Genomic DNA, 27738 nt, shown 5'->3' on the forward strand with positions numbered 1-27738 from the left:
TTTTCCATCAGTCACTGCAGGCAGCCTAGCTGAAGACTCATAGTCACTAGACCCCAATACATCTGGGCAAAATCAAGGTGAGGAAATTTCCTTTAAACTAGTCACATCCTGAAAATCTAAATATTATTTTAAACCTGTGTTCTGAAAATGCAAAGACTGAAATGATGGATTTTCCCTTTCTTCATGATTATAAATTCAGAATTATCCCTGTTCTAGTGAAATAAATCCTGCCCAGTTGAGTGGAGCTTGCTCCTTTGGTTAAGGCTGGGGTGTGGTCTTGAGGCAGCCAGTCTTAAGAAAATAAGCTGATCTATCTATCAGTTGAAAAAATTTAATGTACATCTACCCTAAACACATAGAGGTTGAATTGAGCTGCTGTTTCTCTACAACACCCTGAGCTACGAACTAGCCAACCAAATCTTAAGTAGCATTAAATGCTCAACTTCAATCCATGCACTTTAGTGTGCCTTGCAAACCCCCATTCCCAATAAGTTCGGTTCATTTATGCATTCATAAGTTAAATACCTCATGTAGCTAACTCACAGTCTCATAGATGTGATGTAGGAGGAAAAAAAATCCCAGCTTTTCATTCACTGTGAATTATTTCATTGTCATTAAATCACATCTTAAAAGGAACTTGCAAAACAGATGGTGGTTTTAGGTTTACATATATTGTTGGAAACCTCAATTGAAAGCAGAAAGTAGTCATAATGAATATCTAAAGGCAAATTAAAAAGTAGAGCAGATCCAATTTGAATCCCTTTGTAAAATATGTTAATCTGCTTTAGAAATGGGCATTTAAGTGACCATTGCCTGAATGTCTGAAATATTTCCTGTGAAAACAAGTCCTGGCACTTTAAATACAAAAGGTTACATCGCCAATCTGCAAAAAAGCACGGAACTGATTAATTAGCGCTTTTAAAACTTGTGAATATCTCTCTTCGCTTTTGAGGTAGTGCTCGTCAACCAGGTTTGTTGCTCTGTTTCTGGAGAAATCTGAAGACAGTTTATGAGTCTAGCTAACCAAGAGGCAAACGCTTAACCTGAAATACTTCTATTTAATTTCTATTGTAAAAAAAGTAGACCCTAGAGTAAACGTGGCCTTACGGGGGGGGGAGGGGGGAGCGGGCATGCTCTCGGTAAGGTTACTTTATTTCGCAGGCGTTTTGAGAAGCGCCAAGTGCAGCGTCCATCTCCTGTACGGTACAAAGCCCCGAAGGTTGCCCGGAAAACGACGGTTAACTTGCCATCTTCGCCAGCAGTTCGTCTTCGGCCGTTCATTTACTGACCTCCTTTCAAGATGCCTTTAATTATCCCTTTCCCTCCGTGGCCGTCGGAGCCCCCGGTTCCCCCACCGCCACCCCGGGATCGACGCACATAAAACAAGAGGGCCGCGGAGATAATAAAGGCTTCCTGTGGCAATTAACGGTGCTCAGACCTCCGTATCTCGTTATTTGATAGACAGTGAACTTGGCGAAGAAGCAGGCAGGGTTCATTCAAGTGTCACGGTCCGGGCTGTAGGTCGCCTGCAGGTCAACGCCTGGGAAGGCCCAAGGGCCCCGGGGTCACGCCCTTGTTTTCTGGCCGCTGCAAAACCGCAGACGCGCCCTGCCAAAGGGGCATCCGTCTCCCCGTCTCCCCCCCCCCGGCATTAGGCGCGCAGGCATGTAGGGGGGGAGGGAGCGGGGATCCCGTTGGCTTTCCCCTCGCCGGGGCGCTGGGATTATCTAGGTCAGGCGGCGCGGCGGCGCAGAGCGGGCTTTAAACGCCAGCAAAGAAAGAGCAAACTTGGGGAAATAAGATTGCGTGGTTCAAGAGCACCCCCGATTCCCTCCTCTCGCTCCGAAAGTATTACATGCCCTTCCGGTCCGAGAGGCACCCCGCCCCCCTCCTTAGGAAGCATGGTGTGTGTAGAGGAGGGTGTACTCCCCCCCCCGGGTGTCCCTTGGCTGAGAGGTATCCTATTAAAACCAGCATTTGCCCAAAAGAATGGGGGTGCGAACTCGGGGAAAAAACTTTCCGTGAAGAGACTTTCCCCCATTTCTGGGCACCATTCAGGATGTGAAGAGTTAATCCACCACCAGGAGTCTCCTCTTCCCACGGAAGAGGCCAAGCTCTCTCAGAGAGAGGTGCAGTTTCACTTGGAGTGAGTCCCAGAAAAGTGGAACAATTTGGTGTAAAACGTGTCAAAGGCCGGGCGGTGCGGTGCGCCTCCGGGTGTCCAATTCCCAGAGAGTGGAATGGCTGGAGCAATTAATGCAAAGGGCTGGAGCGTCTTGGTGCGATTAATGATGCATGAACTATGAAGAGACCCGGACCACATGCTTTCTTTGGCACATTTCTGGCCGGCAGGTTTCCCCCCCTTTCCTCTTTTGGCGCTTATCTACCGAAGGACCCCGGAGAAGCAGATTTATAGGAGAGGTTCTATGTGGGCGAAAATTACCCTTCGGATTTGGAGGTTGAGGATTTAAACTTGTTTCGTTTCAGACCGACACCAATCCTCACGCTACACTGACCATTAATTGTCCCCCAAACGTTTGACTTGGATTGCGGGGATTTGAGGCTGTTGCCCGACCATCTCTGTCAACTGAGCACTATTGAAACTGGAGGAGCCCGTGGCCCATTTTCGATTTTCTTTGTCCATTAAAAAAAATAAGATGCCCAATGTTAGATTTGCTGTCTTCCTCAGTTCTGTTTGTGGAATAAGAAGAATAGTCACCCCACGCGTTTTCCCCCTTTCTGGCTCTTAACCCCAGCCTTAATTAGCCCTTTTCGCTTTTTTTTCCCAGGGAGCAAAATCCCCCGGAATTGGGGGATCGGTGTAAATAACAAGAAGAACCAGGAAGACCAGATGGCCGAACCCGCCCCGTTTCAAGTATCTCCGCTGAAACGTGAGAAGGACGAGCTCCCGTTTCTCACTCGGCGCCAGGAAGGGACTTCTGCCTGCTAGATCGCCTTCCTGCCGCCTTTCCACTTGGATCGCCTTCTCCAGCCATCCCTCGAGGCCGAGGCCGCGACTCTGGGGCACGAGTGAAGGGCAAAGGCGAACCCGCTCCGTAGGGGGGGGGGAAGCCGCCTCTTCTCCTGCCGCGGCTGTCGGACTACAGGCCGAGGTCCCCCCCCATACACAACCGCCGGCGAGGAAAGGGAGTCTCTCCGACCGCGGATTTCTTGGCTTCTGCTCTCTGGAAGGGAAAAAGCGGTGGCGATCGGGGAAGGGAGGGTCGCCCGAGAGAGGCGCCTTGGAAGCGCCGAACGACTCTGCGCGGCGAGGCAGCCACAGCCCGCGCCGACACCGAGGAGAAGCCGGCGACCTGGCCGCGTTCAGAGCGCCACCCAGCAGAAGTCAGGCCCGGCTGCGGGGCTGGGGAGGAGAGTGGGGGGCGGTGAGCGAAGAACGTGGCAGCTTTCGCAACGCAGGGGGGGAGGAGGGGGGAGAGGTCCAGCCCCGATGGAGCCCGTTGGGTCCAGGCCGCGGCTCTTCCGCACTTCTTTCCGGGCGGCGTTGTTCCTTCAGGCTGGATCGCCCAGGCACAAGTCTAAAGGCTGCGCGCCACGGATTGCGCGGCCGATCTTCCAAGGGCGGCGGCTGCTGCTTCCAATTCGCCTCCGGGGTTGGTAAAGCCTCCCCCCCCCGCCCCGATCGAAAGAGTGAACTCGTGCGCCGCTGCCGGCAGGGACGTGGCTAGTCGACAGGTGGAAAGGGCGCGCGCGGAAAAGAGGCTGTGCCGGTGTAACCGCCCTCAGCTGTGGGAAACCGACTTCTGGGGGAAGTCGGGGGGAGACAGCCAGGCCGCTGGCTGCACAATCTCCTCTTCCTTCCCCCCCCCCCCCCCCGCTGTCTGGGTTGTTGCGGGCCTTTCGTCACTCACCGGCGAAGCCCGAGGCTGAGTTGCCCGGAAAGGCGCCCAAAAGCTCTCTCAAGTGGGCCTTTTCTGGCTTCTGGAGCCCAACGCCTCGCTGCCCGGCCCGGCCCCTCCCTCGGCCTTCCCGGTCCTCGTTCCCACAGAAATGAGGCTGCTGAGCGCCGCTCTGCCCGCACGGAGGAGCGGGGGCTGCTTGCGAGCGGGGCCAAGGCGAAGGGGCACCTTTTCCCGCCCGCCCGCGCCAGTCAGGGCCCAGGAGAAGCCGTGGCGCTGGCGCGTGTTTACCTTTGGCCACCCTAACCTTTTTTTCCCCCTCGCTGACCTGCGGTTGAACCTGCGATTAACAGCGCTTCGCCAGTTCGAGGATTTGCTGCATCTCTTTTTTGCTGGTGGTGCGGATTCTTCCTCGCAGGCCCCCGAACGTAAATATAAATTCCTGTTTGTGAGGTGAACTGAAGGCCAAGGATTACTTTTAGGGGAAGAGACCGAAGGCCGGCCCGTTCCTCAGCACGGGAGAGGCTTAGGCGGTGGAGAAGGAGCGCCCACCGGCGGGATTGGGGCGCCTCCTGAGCTGGGGATTTGACCCCAAAAGCCACTCCTGACGGACGTTGGCCAAGAGGAAAAAGTGGGGGGCGGGCGAACGAGCGCCAAGTCTGCTCCAAACTCAGTCGTCCTGGGGGGGGGGTGTCTTACACTTCCAGATTTTAGCCATCTAATTTTATTTCTGTTTCTGCCTTCGTCAATTCCTGGTTGACTGGATAAGTCTCTGCATTTCTTTTGGCAAGATTTTCAGAAGTGGGTTCGGGTAGTCTCCTTCCTAGGGCTGGAGAGAGTGGTGGGTCCAAGGTCACCCGGCTGGCTTTTGCCTCGGGCAGAACTACAACCGTCTTTAACCACTTTAACCACTACGCCAGTCTTGTTCTCTAGTTTAGGCGGCCATCTCTCTGGGGAGGGGGCTGGTGGTCACAAATTCTTGCCAATCAGGTGAAGGTATGCCTATAGATCCGGATCTAATGGACACCCGTACTCTCCTTTTTCCAAGGCTCTCCTGTGCAAGAATGGGGACCGAGAGACGATGCGTATGAATGCGGTAGGGAGGGACTGCTACCAAAACTTGGCCGACTCGATCTCAATATGTGTGGCAGCTATTTGGTTCGAAACCAGATCAAATCTGAAGCCAGATGGAGCGGACCCCTACAGATATCTCCCTCCCACCAGAGCCACGAGGGGAAGGGGATTAACAGTACCGATCTAATTTAATCGCATGAAGCTTATTATTGATTACTTAATTATTTACATAGCCGCATCAGAAGGTTGCATAGATCGGTGAAGAACAAACTTCCAGAGACAACAAGCTCAGATTAGTCTCTGGAGAAATGATGAAACCTCCCATAGGTGGTGGTTAAAAAGTAGTCATGGACAAAACGGTAGAGAAGTCTAACATTGATCATCTAAGTTACAAAATCTCCACTCTGCAGAAGGTGTGGAAGGCTCTAATTAATAGAACGGCTAAAGACCTTAGCAAAGTTCCCAGTTCAATAACATGGTTCATCAAGTTGAGGTGTTAGGGGAGAACAGCGAAACCAAATGGACCTTGTGGCGCCAAAGTGAAACTAGATTAACTCGCGAACGGCATACGCCTTTAGATAACAGCAGGCCGGAATCCAGCAAACCCTTCTCGCTCCTCGTTTCATTTCCATGCCCGAAAAAGTATTGGGATAAATTGCATTTCTGCATATCATGCAGAACGCAAACGAGGGAGAGGCTGGAAAACCCGAGGGCAGGCTGGCAGGCAGGCGGCGAAGGTGACTTTAAATCCAAATAGTTTGACTCAAGGAAATTGCCAACAATTTAGCTGCCAGCAACGCTCAGGGTTTTCACAGGTAATTATTATTCATAGAGGAATTTCGCAACTTCTCGAGTGGGGGAAATACTTAAGAGGGATGTAACTTTTAAGAATGTGGGCCAGCCAGGGATGGACTCTGATCGAGGAGATCCGGATCCTACAACCGTGAAACTCACTGGGTGACTTTGGGGCAGTCCCGCTGCCTTTCCGGAACGCCGGCGCTGGGAAGCTAGGAGGGAATGGGGTTAGTAGGAAACCGGACCGAGCGCTGGTCAAGACTGTAATTGACGATTAGTGTCCAGTCGGTTTTTTTATTTATTTAGAAATGCCCGGATCAGGTTCGCTCTTCCTTTCTTATATAACACGAGTCTTCATTTTGTGCTGGGCTGCATCACAGGGGCTGGTAAAACTAAAGGAAGGAACCGACTTTCCAGGACTTGGTTATTTTTCAGTACATAATTTGGAACTCCACGGTCTCAACGTTTACTGTGCGAGAAAAGGCGTCTAGACAGCGGCTTCGGTTGCTCAGCACGCTTAACCAATTCGGTGAAAACCCTCACAGCGCATTTCCAGAACGCTTTCAGCCTTTTTAATCAAATCATAGCTTTATTGTGGTCACAAACCAGCATAAATCTGTTTATTGGTTGATTGGCTGTGGCTTACCTGTTTTGCGAATAAACCTGGTTAGTTTATAGTGCGATAAATTTTGGATACCCAGAAGAAAATTAATTTGCGTGAACAGAGTAAACTCGTTCGAGGTTCAGGACTTTCAATGAGATTAGGAAAAAATATCTATCAGAGCTTTTCAGTTGCCGAAGGTGGTCTATTATGCCCAACCAGCTGAAATTCGGCTCAGCCTGGCTTGTGCCCCCACCGCCTTTGAGAGAAGCTGGTTCTCCAGGGAGGAATCGAAGCAAAACTCCTAGGCCTTGAAATGAGACTAAAGGAACCCTAAAACAACCACTGCAGCTCAAATTAGCTTTCCCTATACTGGCTGGCTAGCTAAACTGCTATAAATCTCGTTGAATTCAGTAGGCTGCCGCTTAAAACATGAAAAACTGGGCGTCTTGCTAATGGGCTGCACAGAAGCGGACAATTGTCGGAAAGGTTTTAAAGACCCTCCGTCGAATTTAGGAATTTACTTTTGAGCAAACGAGGAGCAGGAAGGGACCGCCGCGCTGCCCTTGGATGGCCGGAATCACTTGCCTTTAATTGGGTGAAAAACCTGGTTGCTCCGCTGCTCTGCACAATCCTGAGGCGCGTTTATTCGGAAGAAGCCCTGCACGGCCGCAAGCACATTTTTCGCCGAGTTATTCTATTTCGGGAATAAGCTTTAAGGCTGTGTAACCCGCATGCGTATTAACCTGGTTCACGCATCTCGCTTAACCCTAAATCTACCATAACTGGCTGAGTTTTACACCCGCGCTAAGCCCAACCCAAACCATGCCACAGAACGTGTGAACCCCAGGGAATAAGAGACTGCGGTAGATTCCGAATCAACGCTGCTAGCTTTACCCTGTTCTGCTTGGATTGCCAGTCCCTCGTTTAGTCGCTGTTCCTATGGCTTGGTTTCTAGTTGCAAGGCGCCGCCAGAAATCAGAGAGGGCGGACTCCGGGGTCGAAACACTGAGGATGGCACGGCGAGGCCGAACCGGCGGATCCTGCGAGCAAACGCGCGAACGCACCGCCGCACCTGCTTCCCACGCAGCCCTGAGGCTCGAGCGAGATGCCCGACTTCTCCAGGTGTAAAGAGGACGGGTTCCAGAACAGCCGCCTTGGGATCGGAGCTGTAGAGCTCCCTTTAATTCTTCAGAAGGAGTATCCACACACCCCCAGGACCCGGATCCCAGGGCCGGGAGCTGAACGCCCGGAGCTGTTAGCGGGCCCGAGTGAAAGGAGACCTCGCCCGCTTCGGGCCCGCGGTTTGGCGAAGGGGCGGGGACGGGAGGGCGCAACCCCCGCTAAAGCTTGAAGCCAGGGCAGGGCGGGGTCGAGGAAACGATGGGGCGGAGCTTGCTGGCCACCAGCAGCAATTAAAGCTGAACTTTGGATGAACTAATTGATCGTCCGGACCAAGGTAAAGTGGGCAGCGACCTGGGGGCGAGGATGGGTATAAAAGGGGTCCCCGAAGCGGGGCTTAGCCCTTGCGCTCCGTCGCTCGGCGAGAGGGAGAAGGCAGGTGCCCCGCTGCTGCCGCTGCCGCCTCCGCTCAAGCATGGGCTTCTCGCTTCTGCTGGCCAGCGCCGTGGGCACCCTCGTCCTGGTGCCGCTCTTGCTCTGCCTGGCCTCGGTGAAACTCTGGCACTGCTACTGCCTGCGGGGCCGCGATCCCGCTTGCCCCTTGCCGCTGCCGCCGGGCACTATGGGGCTGCCTTTCCTGGGAGAAACTCTCCAGCTGGTGCTGCAGGTAAGGCGAGGAGGGCGGCGGGCACCGCGCCTTCTCGCTTGGGGGAGCGGGACCCGACCCGAGCGCCCGGGCTCAACTCCGCCGCTCGCCCTTTCCTCCCCAGCGTCGGAAATTCCTGTCGATGAAGCGGCGGAGATACGGCCGCGTCTACAAGACGCACCTCTTCGGGAGGCCCACGGTGCGGGTGATGGGGGTGGAGAACGTGCGGCACATCCTATTGGGTGAACACCGGCTGGTGGCCGTGCACTGGCCGGCTTCGGTGCGCATCATCCTGGGCTCCGGCTGCCTCTCCAGCCTGCACGACGGCCAGCACAAGCACCGCAAGAAGGTGAGTGGGTTGGAAAACGGATCTCCCCTGGTCCGGCCGGGATTTAGCACGTGGGAAAAGGAGGTCGGCCGCTATCTTACAGACGGAGGAAGGTTCGTCGCGGAGTCTGGGCTCCTAATTATGAGAGAGGAGATGGATTTTGTATGTATGTATGTATGTATGTATGTATGTATGTATGTATGTATGTATGTATGTATGTATGTATGTATGTATGTGATTGTGGCGGGACAACCAAGGGACCTGAGTCTTAGATGAAAACCTTTACACTGAAGTCGAGTGAAGTTTTAAGGAGAGCGGCTAGACCCCAGTTTTTATGTGTGCGATGCATGTTTTAGCTTGTAACTTTAGCCAAAAGAAAAAAAAAGTCCCGGTATTCATCGGACGGGCCTGCTTCGGAGTAAACGGGCTGTAGGACGCGTTTTAAAAGGAGGGGGAAGAAGGGAAGAGAAAACCCCAGAGGAGTACCTTAAAACGCATCTGGGGAAGGTCCTTCCCCATAAAACAGGCCCCAATAAAATGAATGGCGCCTTTGAGAACTCTTTTCCAGAAGCAACGGGGGCAATCTAGAGGCCATAAAGAGGGGTTGGCGCCCCGACCACCATACCTTAAGACTTACTATGAAATCCCCCCCCCCTTTCCAAAGTATTTCCTTTCCTTTCAAGTGGTTGGAAGATGTGCCAAAAAAAAAGGGCAAAAGTCCATGTAATCGCTTTCTGCTCACTGGCAGTTGTAGAAGATTTGAAAAGAGAGAAGTTTTGTCTCCATATCTTGACCACACTGACCTTCTCTGTCCTGGTTGGGGAAAATTGCTGAAGTTCTCCTCAGAGGTGTGTCAATTTTAAAGTAGTAGTTTCTTGGCTCTTGTTCCTTTTTAGTCCATCTAGTGATGCAATCTCATGTTTTTGAGATTTTTGTCTGATGGCAGATAAATTCTCCCAGGCTGGTTCTGAGAACTTTTATTAATCAACAATGTAGTTGCATGAATATTGCACAGATACATCATGCAGAAGATATTGTGAATATGGATCTTGCTAAACCTTTTCAGTAGAGGCCACAAAGGAACAAAAGCTTTTCTCCCTTGCAGCCAGTTTCACATTACAGTTTCAAGGTGTGTAAGATTTTATTGTCTACTATCTTAAGGATGAGGTCAGCTGATCTTTGTGGGTGTGATCAGGAGTGTGGGTCCTGATGATGAAGTAAAAGTGGAGCAAGGACGGGGGACAGTTTTTATGCTGGCTTTATCCTGAACTGTCTCAGGAATGAATGGATAAATTGTCCCTATTTGCATACACATCTCCTGGCAACATGTTTTCCATAATGTCCTTGTTATATTACCTTCAACTCATCCCCAATTCATATCTAAAGTCACTTGTTGATGTTTGGATTTAAAATGGCTTACTGCATCTTATCCCAAATGCAATTTTTGTGATTGATTCTATCTGGCATGCTTTGGTGATACATTGGGTCCTGTCTAGCGCCTATTGTCTGTTTTAGGCTGGTTGTATCGGCTTCCTCCCTCTGCCTACTGGGCACTGATCTCCATGTCCATTTTGGCTTAAAAGGGCCCATCTCTCAAAACAACCAACTTAAATGAACCCCATGATACCATAGGGAGAGAGATTGGTACGTTCTTTTCCCCATTAGTAGGAGAAACAAATCCACCAATCCCTCTTCTTAATTTGATCTGCAAAGGGGGGGTATGTAAGAAGGTATATAAGAAATAGCACCATTTGTGAGCCTAATTTCCTTGGCAGAACAGAGATTGGGAATTTTGTGTGTGTATAGGAGGAACAATTCAATTTATGTTGGATTTTTTTTCTTGGCTCAAGGAGTAGAAGATAGCATTTTAGGTTAGTTTTGAGGAAGAATCCTCACCCATGGGAAAGGTCCTGGAAAAATAGACAAATATAGGATCTATTTTATTTCCCACCTCCCAGAACCTAAGATCACCAATGCAGTTGTGTGATAAGCAAATATGTTCAGAATTTGGATTCTGAGTTCAGAAATGATTCAACTGAATTGAATTCCCTATAAAAAGCCAAATCCATGTTAGCTACTCTTAGAAAAATCAATTATTTAGCTCAAAACAAACCACTGCTCTTTGGGACATAAATGATTCCCTTAAAAAGGACAACACATTATTATTGGTTTTAGTTCCTGAAGTCACCTAGGTTCCTTAGATACATCTAGTTTTATCCTTGCTGCATTGATTTGGAAAAAGCCTACTTGAGTTCAGCTGGATTTTCATTTCAGTATATGAACTCAGGGTTATAATTTCATTGTTCAAGCCATTTGGATTCTGAAGGTGCATTCAGCTGGTTTTTCTCTTAACCATACTGAAGCTTTTACTGCCTCTTTAAGAAACATGTTAAATGATTAAATTAGTCCAGCTTTAGAAAATGAAAGAGAACCACATACCACTCATCTGATGGAGACTTTGGATAGATTTAATAATTCAGCTGTAGCCTCCAAACTTTCACCAAACTGAGGTGATTAATAATAATCCCTCCTTTTTCCATTTCAGGTCATCATGAAAGCTTTCTCCCGGGAAGCCTTGGAGCATTACACCCCAGTCATCCAGGAGGAGGTGTGTGCTTGCTTGAAGCAATGGCTCTTGGTTAGTTCTGCTAGTGGCTCTTGCCTATTGGTTTACCCCGAAGTTAAGCGCCTCATGTTCCGGATTGCAATGCGCATTCTACTGGGATTCCAGCCCAATCAGGCAGGTTCCAAGAGTGAGCAGCAGCTGGTGGACACCTTTGAAGAGATGATCCGCAACCTTTTCTCCCTGCCAATTTATGTGCCTTTCAGTGGCTTATACAAGGTAAAGCTGTGAAGTTTGGCTCTCTATATAAACTTAGGTGATGGGATAGAACTACTGTAGGCAGGCATGTCTAACCTTGGCAACGTGAAGACTTGTGGACTTCAACTCCCAGAATTCCCCAGCCAGCTGGGAATTGAAGTTCACAAGTCTCAAAAGTTGCCAAAGTTGCTTTAGGGGAAAAGCTGTGTTTCTCAGATCATGAACACAGTCCTGTATTATAAAGACTCGAACAATCCTGCTCTGATTCCAGGGTTTGAAAGCACGGAATGTCATCCATGCCAAAATTGAAGAGATCATTCGAGTGAAATTGGCTGAGAAGGAGCCCTCCAATGGTTATAAAGATGTGTTGCAGCTGTTGATAGAGCACACCCAAAGCAGAGGAGAACAGCTCAACATGCAGGTGAGTCTTTCAGCACCTGTCTGGAAGTCTCCAGAGACCAACTCTTTGAAGTGGCGGGTGACTGTTCTGCGTAGTTTCTCCTTTTGGTCAAACAGGAAAAGATGTTTGGCTGGCACTGAGTTGGGGAAAAATAATTTTGTATTGTATGCAAGTCTTCAGGATATCTGCTAATTATAAATTAGGTTGAAGGAGAATATAGCTGTCATGGCTGCACAACAGAGCCCAAAGTAATGGAGACTTAACTTCCTCCAGGTATAGAAATGCCATAGTAGGCTTGAGATCCAGAAAACCTATATTTTATTGTGGGTGGGAAAATTAATTAGAAAGATACATTTCTTTTTTGGAGCATCACGTAACATTTTCTCTCTATTCCTGTAATTGTAAAAGTCATACCCACTGACTTTTACAGATACCTTGTGTGCATCTGGCAATTCTAGTTTCCCATCAGATGACTGGATGTATGTATTTCCAGAGGTCTAATCCTGAAGCAGATGTAGATGTTTGTTTCTTTCTTTTCAAAAACGGTATTTTCTCCAGGTTCACTTCAATGCTTTGAAATAGCTCTTATCCTGACTAAAGTCCAGAAGAGGGAGTTGCTTGTCTTCTGATGGGCTTTTTTCATTAAGTGCAATCCTGGAAAACCTAACTCCTTGCTATGTGCCAAGATTTTCAGCATGCAGAGATCCTAGATTTTTCTTGCTCTCTTGTTTTTCTTCAACTTTGTGCTGATGTTCATTAGGTGATCACGTGCACATTTTCTCAGAAACAAGCCCTCTATAACTTGCATTCTTTCTAATTTAGTATTTATAGGATACAATGGTTCCCAATCTGAAAAGGATTATAATGCGACGTTGCTTTCAGTTGCTTGAATTCAGTTTAAATTCATTGCTTAGAGCTTTGGGGTGGGGGTGGGGGGTGGGTGGGAAATGAGTGAATAGTAACCAACCCTGCTTTAACTTATTATTTCAACACAGATGCATGGCTGGTTATGATTCAGTGACCATGAGCCCAGTTTAATAGTCTATGGCAAGGGTTTTCAAACTTGGCCCTTTTGTGACTTGTGGAATTCTGGGAGTTGAAGTCCACAAGTCACAAAAGGGCCAAGTTTGAAGACCCCTGGTCTATGGGGGTCAATTAACCATGGAAAAACCCCACCCTTCTATGAAAAAGGAAGTCCATGGTCCTGAAATGTTTGCAATTATATTAAAAGACATGGAAGTTTTGGAAGATGTGCTTCCCAATCAATACGAGCACTTAAGGAATACTGATTGAGCGTTTTGTGATGTCAGGTTCACTGATGAGAACTCCTGGAGAAACATGTGGAGAGGGGAGCAGGCTGGAGACAAACCTCAGTTCCCCTAGTGACACCTATTTCTAAACTTCAGTGAACAAATGTAGGTATAAACTGTCCCAGTTTAGAGCTGGTGTGGGAGCTCAGGTGACCAAACAGACTTTCAGGCAAAAGAATTACATGGACAATACATGAAAAAGGAAGCTATTTTTTTTGCAAGTGCTTCATTTCCATCAAGGACTATATAATCTTCAATGATAATTTCTCTACCTCTTTGTTGACCCACCTTATCCCATCCCTGCCTCCAACATTCCTTCCCCAGTATCTTTAATGGAATTGCCATTCAATTGCACTCCATTACATTCACGTTTTCCTTATTCCAAACAGATTGTGGCCTTTCTACTTTCAAATGACCATTGGCTTATCCAAACATCTTCACTATTGGCCAATTTTTCCTTGGCTGTTTTCCTCCCCTTCTAATCTCTACTATCTTCACTTCCATTTTTACAATCCTGCTCTTAGCCTTTCCATATTGCAAGCGTGATTCTCCGACTATGAAACTGCCTTCTGCTCTGTGCATTCAGTTGAAGGCCAAGCGAGATGTGAAGATCTAAACCAGATTAGGGCCATCATATTGGGAGAGAAAAAAAATCCCCAATGGAATTCTCTCTCTCATCCCCCACTGCTATTCACAATGAGGATTCCTAAGTAAGGTCAGGATTGGCCCAAGAGATTTTATTGCCTTAGATAAACGATAAGGCAGCCTTCAATTCTTCAGCTTGACTTGGACATAGTTTTCCACCATAATTGAGGGCAGAAAGTTAATTTAGAACAAAGTAATCTTTTAGATCTGTTAGACTGCAATTCATTTTTAAGTGGTGAGCTTGTCTCTGACTTCGGTAATTTTCTCACTACCAAGTCCTCTCTTTCCTCTCCTAGTGAAGAACCATGGGGAACAATGTGTGTGTGTGTGTGTGTGTGTATGAGAGAGAGAGAGAGAGACCATCCTATTGCAAGAATTGATTATTATGGGATAGTTAGTGCAACTATTTGGCTGTAGAATGCTATATGTAGGAAAACCAGACTGACATTATCAGTCCTTAGACATAAGTGGATCATTTGTCACAGAAAGAACCAGCATGAAATTTAATGGGAGTGCAGTCTATTAGTTTTAATTTTTTCTTTTGGAGTCCCTGTTTCAATGCCAACCCTTTTGGGCAACAGGGACCGGTTCCCTGGAGAGAGGTTTTTCTGCGGACTGGAGGGTGCATGGTTTTGTGTGCTGCCTACATCCTGCAGATGTGGCTTTGCTTGTTTGTGTGGACCGGTTGCTGGCAGGCCACGACCCAGTACAGGTCCACGGACTGGGGGTTGGGGACCTCTGCCCTAAACTACATTCTCTTTAAGGGATCCCAAGGGTTAGGTAATAATTAGGCATATCTATCTTGTCTTCATTTTTTAAACTAGGAATTGCAAATGTGGAGGTGTATAAGAGAATGCAGGAAATGGGTTGCAGGGAAAAATGTCCTTATTTGTGGCTCGTTCCTATAAACAAAGGTACAGATAGTCTTCAACTTACAACAGTTCATTTAGTGACCAGTCAAAATTACAACGGCACTGAAAAAAGTGACTTATGACCATTTTTCACATGACCCTTGGTCACGTGATCAAAATTCGGATGCTTGGCAAGTGGTTCATAATTATGACCGTTGCAGTGTCCTGGGATCACGTGATCCCCTTTTGCAAACTTCTGACAAGCAAAGTCAATGGGAAAACCAGATTCACTTAACCATTTTACTAATTTAACAACTGCAATGACTCACTTAACAAATGTGGCAAGAGAAGTCATAAAATGGGGCAAAACTCACTTAAAGTTCTCACTTAGCAATGTAAATTTTGGGCTCCTTTATGGTTGTAAATTGAGGACTACCTGTACACGAAAACATCCAGGGCAGGAGTTGCATGTGCTTTTTTACCAGAGATGCCAAGCACCGTGTTTTTGTTAAAGATAAAAACAGTACAGAGCAAGATTGACCATTAAGAGCCAATCGGAGGGAATTTAGTGTGAACGTGCTTAGAGGCCTTCGATTATCTCACTGTGACCACTGATTTACTAGTTTCTGGGTCAGATTCGTTGCCTGTTTAAACCTCACTGTGTCCCGGGGTCATGTGATCACCTTTTGTAACCTTCTGACAAGCAAAGTCAATGGGGAAGCCAGATTCACTTAACAACTAACTTAACAACTGTGGTAAGAAAAAATTGTAAAATGGGGCAAAGCTCAGTTAACAGTCTCACATTGAGCTCAATTGTGGTTGTAAGTTGAGGACTACCTGTACAATGGAGAGAAATTTGCCTGAAAAATTCTGAGGCTGATTGATGGATGACATGTGGCTAGATGAGAATAGGAGGAAGGTACCTGCATCAGCCATGAAAAGCTCTTGGAGGGGAAGCCATGGAAAGGAGGTTTATTTTACTTCCTGGATGGAAAGGAGGAATGGGTGACAACAAATCTAAAGAAAAGGTCCACTAGCGTTATGAATCTTCCAACCAAACAGCACTTTCACCTGCAGATGTTTAGGTATGACTCTCATGCCCAAAGAACTGGACTCGTAAGTATCTTGTCGTGCAAAATACAATCTGATCACTTTCTTTGTTTCCTTCCTCTAAAGGAGCTCAAGGAATCTGCAACCGAACTTCTCTTTGGCGGGCATGAGACCACAGCGAGTGCAGCCACATCTCTGATTACCTACCTCAGCCTTCACCCTAAAGTGTTGCAAAAAGTGAGAAAGGAATTGCAAGAGAAGGTGGGTCTTGCTTTCAAGGTCTATCTAGGGAAAAAGCTTGGACAGGGCATGAAGCAGAATGACCCGGCCCTCAAAAAAAGCACAGATCCGGGGAGTGGGTAGCTGTAGCCTTTTAACTTGATTTTAATCATGGACTGAATCAGGCCAGATATTATTTATCCAAGATGACTACTTTTTATTGGCTGAGGGTCACAGTTAAGTCTTTAGAGGGTTGCAAATTGATTATGATCATGTGGCATGAGGAGTGGAATTTGAGATTTCTTTGTGCTTTCAAAAATATAACCTGCCCAAATTTAGGGCTTACAATGACAGTTGTCGTGTGTTTCCAGCTTCAAAATGGTAAAAAAAATATGAAGTCAGTTTTCATCAAAATAATCAGTGGGGCCTCTGTAGTTGAAAGAAGGTCCTTAGCATGGACCGTGTGTATGCATACAAATATATTCAAGGTTTTTTTTTACTAAATAGATGGCTTAATCCCACCAAATAATTATAAACAATACAGTAACCTACGCAATTTATATGGAATCTTTCGCTCTGTTTTCAAATTATGCACAATACTATCTAGCCTCTTGGATGTGTACATAGCTTTGCAGTATTCCAGGAAAGCCAATGAGAAATCTTCTCCACTTGTGAAGAAAAATGCAATGTAGCAGGAAGGCTGAAGCAAAGGGAAAAAAAAGTAAATCAAACTAGATTTGTGCACAGAAAATACTGGTGATGTTTTGGTTTAGTCTGCGAGGGTTTCTTCCTCCACGAATTACTTGTTTGAGATATGCTGCATATTTTTGGAATTTCTATTAGTCAAATCAGCCTCTGCTTTACATCTCTTCTAATATTTATCATGATATATCCTCTGCTTCTAGGGATTGTTGGGCAATTGCAGTCAAGAGAAGCTTTTGGGAATGGAAGTCCTGGAGCAGCTGAAATATACTGGCTGTGTTGTCAAAGAGACTCTCCGACTCAGCCCGCCAGTTCCAGGGGGGTTCAGGGTGGCCCTCAAAACTTTTGAGCTCAATGTAAGTAAGAGATCACGAAGTTTGTGATTTCCTAAATGCATCTCTTGTGTAAGGCTGATGATTTAGAAAGACTTTTAAATTTTAAAATATATTTTAATACTTCTAGGTCTGAAATATTTTATGTATGGAACAGCTTGTTTGGCTGATCCATGGCCTGAATCAAGAGATGGTGTTTGGGATGTTTCAGCTCATGCATGGAATGAAATGGGACCCTTTTGTGGTCTATGAGTGGATTTGCTCTGTGAAGAAGTGACTGGGTCAGAGGAAGTGGGAATAAGCATTGGGCCGCTAATAACAACGGCTTAGGTGAGGAAAGACCCTGGGAAAATTTAGGGCTGCAATCTGGTGAAAGGAAAGAAGGAAATGCACAGTGTTCTGGCCATATATAGTACTTGTTCAGATTTTGTTTTGCCTCAACAATCTGAACTGAATTTATGTTTCAGTTGTGCTGAACCATGGCTGATCTGAAATGGTTCAGCCAAATTTCCAGGGCACAAAATTAAACACGTTCATCTGTTTGTGCACACCTGTATTGCTTAGGCACTAACTAAGAATGTTATTAACTAAGCTGAATATATCATTATATCACAAGGAGAAGAAGAGATATTCAGCCCATTGGGCAATAAATGCCTCTTGCCACTATAACAAAAATAAATGTTCAAAGACGTCTTTCCTCCTACAGTCCATTGTGCAATAGTGTAGGGCAGATGTTGAAAACAAATTTTCCTATTCTGGTAGCAAGTGTCAGTTTTGACAGAGAGATGGTAGTTTTGGTATTATCATGGCTTGTGATTCTTGTGGAATTAAATGAAGGGACAACCCTAACCCTGTACTAAATATTTCTTGGGGATTTCAAAAATCTACTTCACAAATGGAAAGCAATAGAAATATTCAATAAAATCATATTTATTGTGTTGCAATGAACACACAGACACATTAAGTAGGCTTTAGAATGTTTTCTTCTTCTTCTTTAAACTTTCTTCTCCACTGGTTTGATATCTTATAGGGTTCCATAATTTGTTTCATTGTGTTAGAATAAATTTCTGCATTGGCAATCCATTCACTGATGAAGAATAGACAAATAGGTGGCTTAATGAGGTGTTAGCATTATGTATAATTAAACACACACATACACAAATGCATGTTGGATGGAGTATCACCTCCTACTGAGCCAGGAATTCACCTCTGAGCAGATTACTTCACTTGTATTTAGTAGTTCCTAAATGCTTGCTGTATGTGCTTAGGAAGTGATACTTGAAATTATGTCTATCTCTCAAAAAGTAATCGGTTCCGAAGAATAACCACACAAAGAAGCTTGGTTCTCGGCATGGGTCAATCTTGGTGGGTTAGAGTATAGCCTGGAGACTTAGGAATTTCTTCTCCAATGCCTTTGTAGTAAAGTGCATTAAAGTTCCAAATGGCCACCTTTCTATGTGACTCTAGTAATTGCAATCATCTCAACCTGGTGCCCTCTTTCTATGTTGAAATTGCAGTTTCGGGAATCCCTCAGTCAACATGGCCTTCAGCCAAGCTGCAGAAGGCTGTTGTATACATCATACTTGCTAACAGTAATCATTGAATGTCAGTCTTTGCCCCACTGACCTTCCCTCCATAAGTGCAGGGGTCAGTAACCTGGGTAAACTTCAAGCTTTGCAAAAGTATAAGGCATTGGGGAAATAAAATGTCAGAATTACCTGAGCTGCAATATTTAGACAATTAGTTCAATAGAATTGCCCTCTTCTTCCAGATAAATTATCTTTATAATGGTAAATCATCTTTATAATGGTTCTTTCAACTACTTGTTGTTCAATTATTCATATGCTCTTAGGAAGCATTGATGGACAGGTTATAAAGTGGCTGGTTATACGAAGCAAATGCATCTAACGCTGGCTTGTCTGTTTCTCATAGGGATACCAGATTCCAAAAGGCTGGAATGTTATATATAGCATCAGTGACACCCACAGTGTAGCCGAACTTTTCACCAACAAGGAAGAATTCAACCCTGACCGTTTCATGGCTCCTTTCCCAGAAGATGCGTCACGATTTAGTTTCATTCCTTTCGGAGGAGGCTTGAGAAGCTGTGTGGGCAAAGAGTTTGCCAAACTTCTTCTCAAAATATTCACAGTAGAGTTGGCTCGGAATTGTGATTGGCAGCTTTTAAATGGACCTCCAATAATGAAGACCGGCCCAACTGTTTATCCAGCGGACAATCTCCCTACAAAATTTACCACTTTTAAAGGCTGAGACTAATTCCATTTAAAGCTTGCACACCAGCTTTTTATAATGTCTTAAGTTCAATGTTGTATAATTAACTTTATAAAGTCATAATAGTTATTTATAAAGTGTTCTTTTAAAAATGTTTCTTATATTAAACTTAGTTTTTTTTAAGCAAACATTATAATTGCGGATCCTTGGGGTTCATAACTGGATAAATTTATTTCTATAGAAATAAAGTTTTATTTAAGAAACCTGTTCAAAACTTTTTAAAGCAATTATAGGGAAATATTGGAGAAACTACGCACCAGCACAGTTCTGAAGACATTTAAAGACCATTGCAATTATGAAGTCTCAGAGCATGTCAAAAGACAAAATCACACAAACGTTAAAAGACACAGTTAAAATTAAACCTGAACCCAGTAACCCAGTGCAGTATCATAGCCCAGAAAACTCCATTGTGAACTGCTTATGGGGAGCGGTCCATAAGGGACTCAACTGGGTCTTCCCTGGGAGATTGTTCCCAAGCTACCTCTGAGAAGTGCTGCTGCTGAGTCTCAGGCCCCCTTTACCTCTGCAAAGCGAAGAAACTGCTAGCAACTTCTGGGGATAGATAGGACTGGCTGGGCTTATTTCAGTGAGAAATATGGTCCTACAGATAACTGCAATAAGCCATGTGGGGCTCTATAGGTTAGCAATCAGCAAATTGCACCCCAAAGCTTACTAATAACCACTGAAGGACCAACAGCAATGGTAACTGCTACCGCTGTCAAAGGCAGACTAGTGCACGGCTCAGGGCATTTCAAACCAACCACAATTTCCAAAAGGTCTTTGAAGACAAGTCCATATGGAGCAGGTTTCAGTTACCTGACAAAGGCATGAATTACTGTACCAAGGTCCTCCTTCCCCAGGCTGTATCAAAGCCGATGCACAAGCAAAATTAGGGAAAGTGCTCCTGGTTATGACCTTTATGTGTAGTCCTTGTCTTGCAGCCATTTATTTAGCAACGGTTCAATGGCACTGAAAATAATGACTTATGAAAGGTCTTCACACTTAGGCCATCACAACATCTCCATGGTCACGTGATCAAAATTGGGAGTATTTGGTAATCAGCATGTATTTATGATGTCTGCAGCATCATGGGGTCATGTGAAAGCCATCTGTGATCTTCCCAGCTGGATTTTGACAAGCAAACTCAATGGGGGAAGTTGGATTCACTTGACTGCATGATTCACTTACCAGCTAACAGTGACCTGCTTAACAACCATAGCAAAAAAAAGGTCATTGTCAGCAATGACAATTATGCTCTCAGTTGTGGTTATAAGTCAAGATGCTGCACATAAAGAAGGCTGCTCAAATTACAGATCTCTTTTAATCAGAGATAATACCACTCTAACTCTGACTTGCTTGGATTCAATTTAAGAGTGGATTGTCTGACCCAGACCCTTATAGCTTCCAAGTACTGAAACAGGACTTTAAGGGCATCATCAGTCTGGCCTGGGGTTGTGATGTATCATCTGCATGTTATAATATGAAACCTGAAAATGATTCATACCATGCCTACAATCCCCAACTTCTGCAGGTGGCCCAGAAGGGTGCCATATTGCACATCAATGAGAGGTCTAACAGGGTCAGGAAAGGTTTCCTTCCCCACCCAGGTCCTGACCAATGCAGTTTCCATTCCATGCATAGGCCTGAGCCTTTTCTAAAAAAGATCCTGATAAACTATTTCCTCCAGGGCAGTAGTCCCCAAACCTTTGGGGACCAGGGACTGGTTCCATGGACCACAGGGGGCATGGTTTCGCATGCTGCCTGCATCCCATGGATGGCCCAGTTTCTGGCATGCCACAGCCCAGTGCCGGTCTGCAGACGAGGGGTTGGGGACCCCTGCTCTAAGGTGCTGTGTACTTGACTCCCCATAGGATCTCAACAGCCTTTTTGAAAATGGGAAGAGTGGGTAGTAGTTGACTAACACCTCTGGATGCAGGAAGGATTCTTAAGGAGGGGGCACACTATAGCCTTGTTCAAAACATCCCCTTCCCCAATGAGATAATAATCTCAATTTCCCCATCCAGAAAACTACCCCACTCTCCAGCTGCATGAAGGAGCCAAAAGGGGTAGGATCCAACCTGCAAATAGTACAGGGTTTTTTAGAGAGCACTTTGTCCACTCCATTGTCCACCCAAACCAAAAGGAATCCCAGAGATCTAGGCAAGATATGCTCCAGTCATCCCTCCAGATTCCGCTCACATAGAGTCAAAACTTGAATGACTCTGAGTGACTTTACTGACAAAATGTTGTGCTATTTAATCACAGTGCCTGGGCAGGAATGCTTGATGCTGTTTTTCTCCTAATGGAATCAGCCACCTGAATCAAGCTGCTGGATGACAACTTACTGAAGCCATAAAAGAGGAAAACTAATGACGTCTCACCTCTCTTATCACAGAAAAGGCCTGAACATGTGCACGTACTTGTGCTTGATTAGGTATACTTCTTGTCCATTCACTGGTCTTCAAGCACTACTCTGCTGCTTCCTCACTGGTCTTCAAGCACTACTCTGCTGCTTCCTCTCCTTAAAGCCCTAAGTCACTGTTTCTCATCCTTGACAACTTTAAGATGCGTGGACTTGAACTCCCAGAATTCCTTAGCCAGCATGGCTATCTGGAGAACATGGGTAATTGAAGTCCACACATCCTAAATATTAAATGGATAGTGACATCAGGCAGGATCAACCAGCATATTATGTAAATTATACTAGTTATCTTCACTTCATAATGGCTATCAAGATTGCTTGAGCATTTGAGTTTAGTAATAGAGCATTTCAAGCTGTGTTCCTTGGAACTTAAGATTCCACAAAAACTTGACAGGATTGTGTGAAAGACTAAGGGGAAACAATAACTTGAATACAGCCTCTTTTTTTTAACTTTTAGAGCTTTGACTTTTGAATCTGGTCCAGGAATCTTTTTGTTAACAGCCTGAAAATGTTTGATCCCCCCCCCCCCCGATTATAGAAGGTCACAAATTGTCTCTGAAGCACTACCTTGATGTAGCAGTTTTACCTCAAGGATAATCTATATCTTCAGCTCCATAAATCTTAGCCATGACAGCCAATGGCAAAATATATGAAAATTGTATTCTAGAATAGATGAAGTCTTCCAAGTTTCTTTTTTGTATACTAATGTCCTTTCAAAAAATATCTTCAAGAGAGAGGATGTGCTCAATATTTCTATAACTGATTTAAGAATGAAAGAAAAAATATCCCTATATTTATTATTGTTTTCCAAAAAGTGAAAATGAGTAATATTTGTTTTTGTTGTATCCTGTTGTTGCATTGGATTAATATTACCAAACCATTGCACCCTAACAAATTAGCCCAAACAAATTTCAGCTATACTGATCACATTTCTGCTACAAAACTCTTGTATTCTTGTTCTACTCTTGAACCATTTGTCCAAATTATATCAGCATATGCTGATGGACAAGGTAATATCTATAAAAACCATCACATACAGCCTGGTCATTTGCTTCTCTCCCCACTGCCTTATCTGGCTTTTAAAAGAGAGAGAAATTCCATGGAGAGAAGTTCTGTGGATGGCTAAATTTCATTCATGGCAGGGGTGTCAAACTGCCGGCCCACGGGCTGGTTTCATCATACTGGAGCTGCGCCCACCCCATTGCCAGCAATGGCGAAAAAGCTCCGATATGTTGCACGACGTCACGTGATGTCATGAGTTTGACATGCCTGATTCATGGCAACTATATGAAGCTATCTGATCAACGCAGGTAATACATACCTGAGTATCAGCTGGTTCCTCTGCAGAAACAGTAGCATGCTGTTCCTTAATATCCTACTGATAGATACAGTATTCTGAAAGCAGCTGATATGGAGTTATGTGGACTTCAGGTTTAATCCACTGTTTGCTTACTAAAATTTTGAGGATTTCATGCCCGTGGTTGTGTTTGCTCAGGTTGATAAGGGCTATTTTCTTTCTTTCTTTCCAAAGAAACATGAACATCTGGTCTGTTTTGGATCAGCCTTTATCAAAAAGTTGAACTACTAGGTTGTAGGTCAGAAGGTTTTCATCCTATTGGCTCTAATATGTCCTTCACCTACCTTGGAATCTCTTCGTTTCCTTCCTAGCTTATGGCTGTAAATAAAAAACATGGTCATATGGTCCATGTGTGCCTGAGATGGATAATATGGCCCAGGAATGACCTTCTGAACCTTGGCTAACCTTAAAGACATACATTCACTCAACATTTCTACCTCAACTGCAGTTGTGGCCTTTGCTAAGTACCTCAATGCTAGCACGAAGGCAATTTAGCTGGGTCAATAGTTAAAAAAAACAACAGTTTTTCACATACATCATTCCGTCCATGTAAATAAAACACAATCTGTTGAACTATTGAGTATTTCAAGCGTGCTGGACAGATATGATTCTCCTTTTTCCACAGGAAGAGAACCTTTCAGCATGCTCAAAGCAACTGTTGAGGCCACCTACTAACTGTACATTTCTGCTATTGAGTTTATTAGCTTAGGAACATTTGAGATTTTTACACAGGGAGAAAGTTTTGAAAAAAAATCCAATCTTCTCTTTCTTGGATCAATACTACAATCCACAGGAAAATTTGCCCCTGCCTTTTAAGTATAGTTACATCAGCACACTAAAAAAAAAGGATATTGTAGAACTGAAAAAAGTATAGAAAAGAGCAGCCAGTATTATCAAAGAAATGGAACAGTGTCCCTACAATAGTCAGGATTTATTAACTTAGTAGAAAGATGAGGAAGGAAAGCCATGACATCAATAAAGTTTTTCTGCCTCTGAATTTTGGGATTTAATGATATTAATCATCATGATTATATCATTTTATCACACAGATAAAACACCATATAACACAGGTAAACTCTGTCACTGCAAGATGTAGTAAGACCCACCAACTTGGACAGTGTTAAAAGGAATTAAATACATTAAAGGGGAGGGCAGCTCTCTGCATCTTCTAGTGAAGTCAGGAACATATTCCAGGATAAAAACATATAAACATCTTCACACCAACTGTTGTGGAAACAGAAGTGGGAGGATACTGTTACATACATACCCATCTTATGGGCTTCCCATGGATATCTACAAGGGAGGTAAAGCACAACAAAATGCTGACTTTGGTATGCAGCTAATTTTAAAATTTGGAGAGTTCTAGATCTCACAAGTTGTTTTATGATATATGGTCAACATTTACATAACTTGTGGGTCATCATTTGAGTACACCCTACCACAACTATACAAGTAGATACGTAAACAGAAGTAAAAATACTATATACAACTACATTCATGAAGATACGAGTGGTACGTAAAGACTACTATCTCTAGAATGTTTTGTACTAGTAGAATGCTTTCTATTGCCCATACAATTCCCTTCTTGTAATTTCAGTATCTGTTTTTCTTTAATCTTGGAGTTGCCAGTTTGGGGACATATTATATAGATGGGTTTCCTGGTCTAATTATTATAGTCCTAGAGTAAATAGCTATAGCCAGGGGTGTTCCCAGAGTGCGATCAACAAAAGTCATGATGGTATCCATGATGATGTTGTGATCAAAATTCTGCCTGTTTTATGTACATTGCAGAGCTTTGATTGCACAATTGGCTGCTAACCTTGACTTTTTTGACCATTCCCAGTAGACACTCCTACCAGTAGCAATAGTAGAAGCAGCAGTAGCAGCAGTCTGGCCCATAAAAGGAAGATGGAGCAATGCTTCAGTTATTTCTTTCTTAGGTCTTCTTTTCTGTGATGGCTTACTGATGTTTTTTGGAAGCCAATTTAACCTTTTTGGGGAACATTTCCCTTTAGGTCAAGGGTTCCTAAACATTGTGCCATCACACTTCCCTTTACACTAAATGCACACGCTTCCCCTAAAAATCCAAATACCAAAATGAACATAAAAGAACAATTGCACTATTTGCAATGACCGCAAGGAAGATACAAAGCAAATGGCACTGTTAATATTAGAAAGGATGTATTAAACTGATATGATTTCTGTAATTTTATATGCATTTTGCTAAAACCCATGGTTGCAAGAAAACATTTGAATACAAACATAAAAGAAGTGTGAAAACCAAACAGTGAAATTTTTGGGAAAGGTGGATTTCTTGTAACAATGTGACTCAAAGTTTCTTCACGTCACTTCTGGAGTCTGCCTGTACCCCAAGGAGCTACACTTCATAGTTGGGGAAGCCTCAGAGATGCAGAGGTTGAAACTGTATTAGCTGCCTAAAGTGCTCTTGTGAAAATCTGCATTTTTTTTTACATCTCTTGTCTTGAGTGAAGCTCTTGCTTTTAAAGCAAGCTATGGCCCTAGTTCTGCCAAAATGTATTAATGGTGGACCCAGGTAATTGCCAGGTCTATTAAGCCATTTCACCAGCACCTTAATTTTTGACAACTTAATGATACCTTATTTTTTAGTATCTGCAAAGCATTAAAATCTTTACCACCCTATACATCCTGAATTTAGCTAACTTGGGAAGATATATTTAAGTGCACTTTTGTAGGTATATCAATATTTTCAACTGAATGGTTCTGTTTCATGCATCTGATGATGAGGGCACCAGGCCAGAAATTCATTTATCTTTAAGATCTCTTTGTAGTTTTTTTTTCTATGATGGTCTAATACAGTTATCTCCATAGAATGTATCTAATTACATTATGTACAAATTGCAATTATCCCATGCTAGCCTATTCACATATCTTTGCAAATGGTATACTTTTAACAATTGCTGTCTCTTACATGGAATGAGTAACAGTTCAATAGGTGCAGTAATTCCTGGCTGAAAAACTCTTTAAGATCAAAGTGCTTTACAAGGGTGGGTTATATTTTCTGCAGAACTTCAAAGCTAGGTGGGGGAAGCATCTAGCAAACGGGGGTGGGTGGGTAGGGGGTGGATGGGGAATTTTTGCAGTCAGCCTCGTTCTAGTTCAAATTATCTTCCCCTTCCTATTTATATATGTGAGCATTATATAGATCACTCATAAAAGTACCTTTGAGTCTAGTCTACGTGCAGAAGTCATTAATGTTACGGATGGAAAATCAGGAAGACAAATGGCAGCAAACTCAGAAAAAGCCATTTACAAGACTACCGTGCCCAAACTGTTTAATGAATCAGCATGAAAAATGATGACATGAAAAGTTGCATAAATTATGCAGTGTTCATCATTGTATGGAAATTAATGCAACTTCATGGATGGGTTTGAGATGAAATATTTAACTGTTTCCATACGGAAACAGATGGATATAATGAACAGTATTTTAATTACTTTCAACCTATTTTATTTCCAAAAGTAGCTGGCAGCAAAATAAAAGATGTCTGCATTGGACACTTCAAGGCTCCATTCAAAAGCTATCTGTCACCTACATTAAAGAGGAGATTAATATTGGCAAGAAACAACACAGACTTGTAATTCCTAATGAACTCAGTACAACCCTGTTTATCTGAATGGCCCAAAAACCTCTGAAAGTTTCCGGAAAATCCAACCTTGCTCAAGGGCATTGGAGTTTTACAATGAGTTTAAAACATGAAAGGGGCGCATTTTGCGATAAACAAGACTGTAGAAGATAAGAAGTATCTTGATAGAGCAGACCAGATGTTTAGTCATTCATATGTTCCTGGGAAAGCTCCAACACTGGAAGTTTTTAAGAAGAGACTGGACAACCATTTGTCTGAAATGGTATAGGGTTTCCTTGCCTGAGCAGGGGGTTGGACTAGAAGACCTCCAACGTCTCCTCCAACTCTATTACTACTACTACTACTACTATTACTATTACTATTACTATTACTATTACTATTACTATTACTATTACTATTACTATTACTATTACTATTAACAACAACAATAATAATAATCTTGATATTCTTTTGGCATTATGGAATAGAGGTTTTTTGGAAGTGCTTAGATTAATAGTGTTGAATGGTTCTGCTAATCAAAATTTAAACTTATCCATTGGATTTGACTAATGAAGACCAGCAGTTTTTTCATGATTGTCTACTTTGCTTTCATAAGACTGCACGTACAGACAACCCAAGAATCCATAGTTAAAACTTAGTCTAAGCCAAAGGATTTTCATAAGGCTTTGGCAAATAAACTTAGTCTCACAATGAGCCAAGCTACAAATTCACCAACCATATGTTTAACAGAGTGTGCAGGATTATCTTTTTAGAACAAACATAGGAAAATATTTTTTTATGATAACTTTTATTAAAAGTTAGACAAGAAGAATAAAAACTATCAGAAAGTAGTAATTAAGATGTGAAAAAGAGAAAAAGTAAAGAAAGAAAGAGACAACAGAGCCAAAAGGGTAAAGAAGAAACAAATATAAATGATTTCTGATTTTCTTTTACAACAGTTATAAATTTAATTTGACTTCTTGCTGTAAGGTTACAACATAACTTTCATTTTTTTAAAATTATTTTTTCCATACATCAAACTCATACATAATAGTTTCAGGTTTTTTTGGTTTTATGCTAAAAGTTCAACAGAGGTTTCCAATCGGTATTGAACAAAGGAAAAGTCTGATAATACAACTTTAAGCTACGAAGACAATAGCATTGCTTCTATTTGGAAATTCATCTTGGTACAAACTTATTCCTAAGATTATTACTGCAAAGAATACAAAGATGAATTTTACAGTTTGCTACAATCTGGTATCTACCAAAACTTTGGACTTTAACTCTCACAATTCTCAAACATCATAAA

The 27738-nt window shown here is 43.8% G+C and overlaps 1 protein-coding gene across 1 annotated transcript; it reads left to right on the top strand.

Annotated features, from left to right (window-relative positions):
* The first annotated feature begins 7927 nt into the window (after positions 1-7927).
* On the top strand, positions 7928-19074 carry LOC107283401 (cytochrome P450 26A1). Its single transcript, XM_015811294.1, has 7 exons — positions 7928-8119; positions 8223-8447; positions 10972-11268; positions 11519-11668; positions 15630-15764; positions 16628-16780; positions 18689-19074. The coding sequence occupies exons 1-7, from the start codon at positions 7928-7930 to the stop codon at positions 19022-19024; spliced, it is 1488 nt and encodes a 495-aa protein (XP_015666780.1). The 3' UTR covers positions 19025-19074.
* Positions 19075-27738: the final 8664 nt, after the last annotated feature.

The sequence above is a fragment of the Protobothrops mucrosquamatus genome, unplaced genomic scaffold, assembly GCF_001527695.2.
Source record: "Protobothrops mucrosquamatus isolate PMUCROS unplaced genomic scaffold, P.Mucros_1.0 scaffold36, whole genome shotgun sequence".
NCBI classification, from domain to species: domain Eukaryota; kingdom Metazoa; phylum Chordata; class Lepidosauria; order Squamata; family Viperidae; genus Protobothrops; species Protobothrops mucrosquamatus.

What these genes read in the sequence shown, in the direction of transcription:
- LOC107283401 (XM_015811294.1), top strand. Translation starts at nt 7,928, where the DNA reads ATGGGCTTCTCGCTTCTGCTGGCCAGCGCCGTGGGCACCCTCGTCCTG. An exon ending in AGCACAAGCACCGCAAGAAG is followed by an intron (nt 8,448 to 10,971) that starts GTGAGTGGGTTG and finishes TTTCCATTTCAG; the next exon opens with GTCATCATGAAAGCTTTCTC. An exon ending in TCAAAACTTTTGAGCTCAAT is followed by an intron (nt 16,781 to 18,688) that starts GTAAGTAAGAGA and finishes TGTTTCTCATAG; the next exon opens with GGATACCAGATTCCAAAAGG.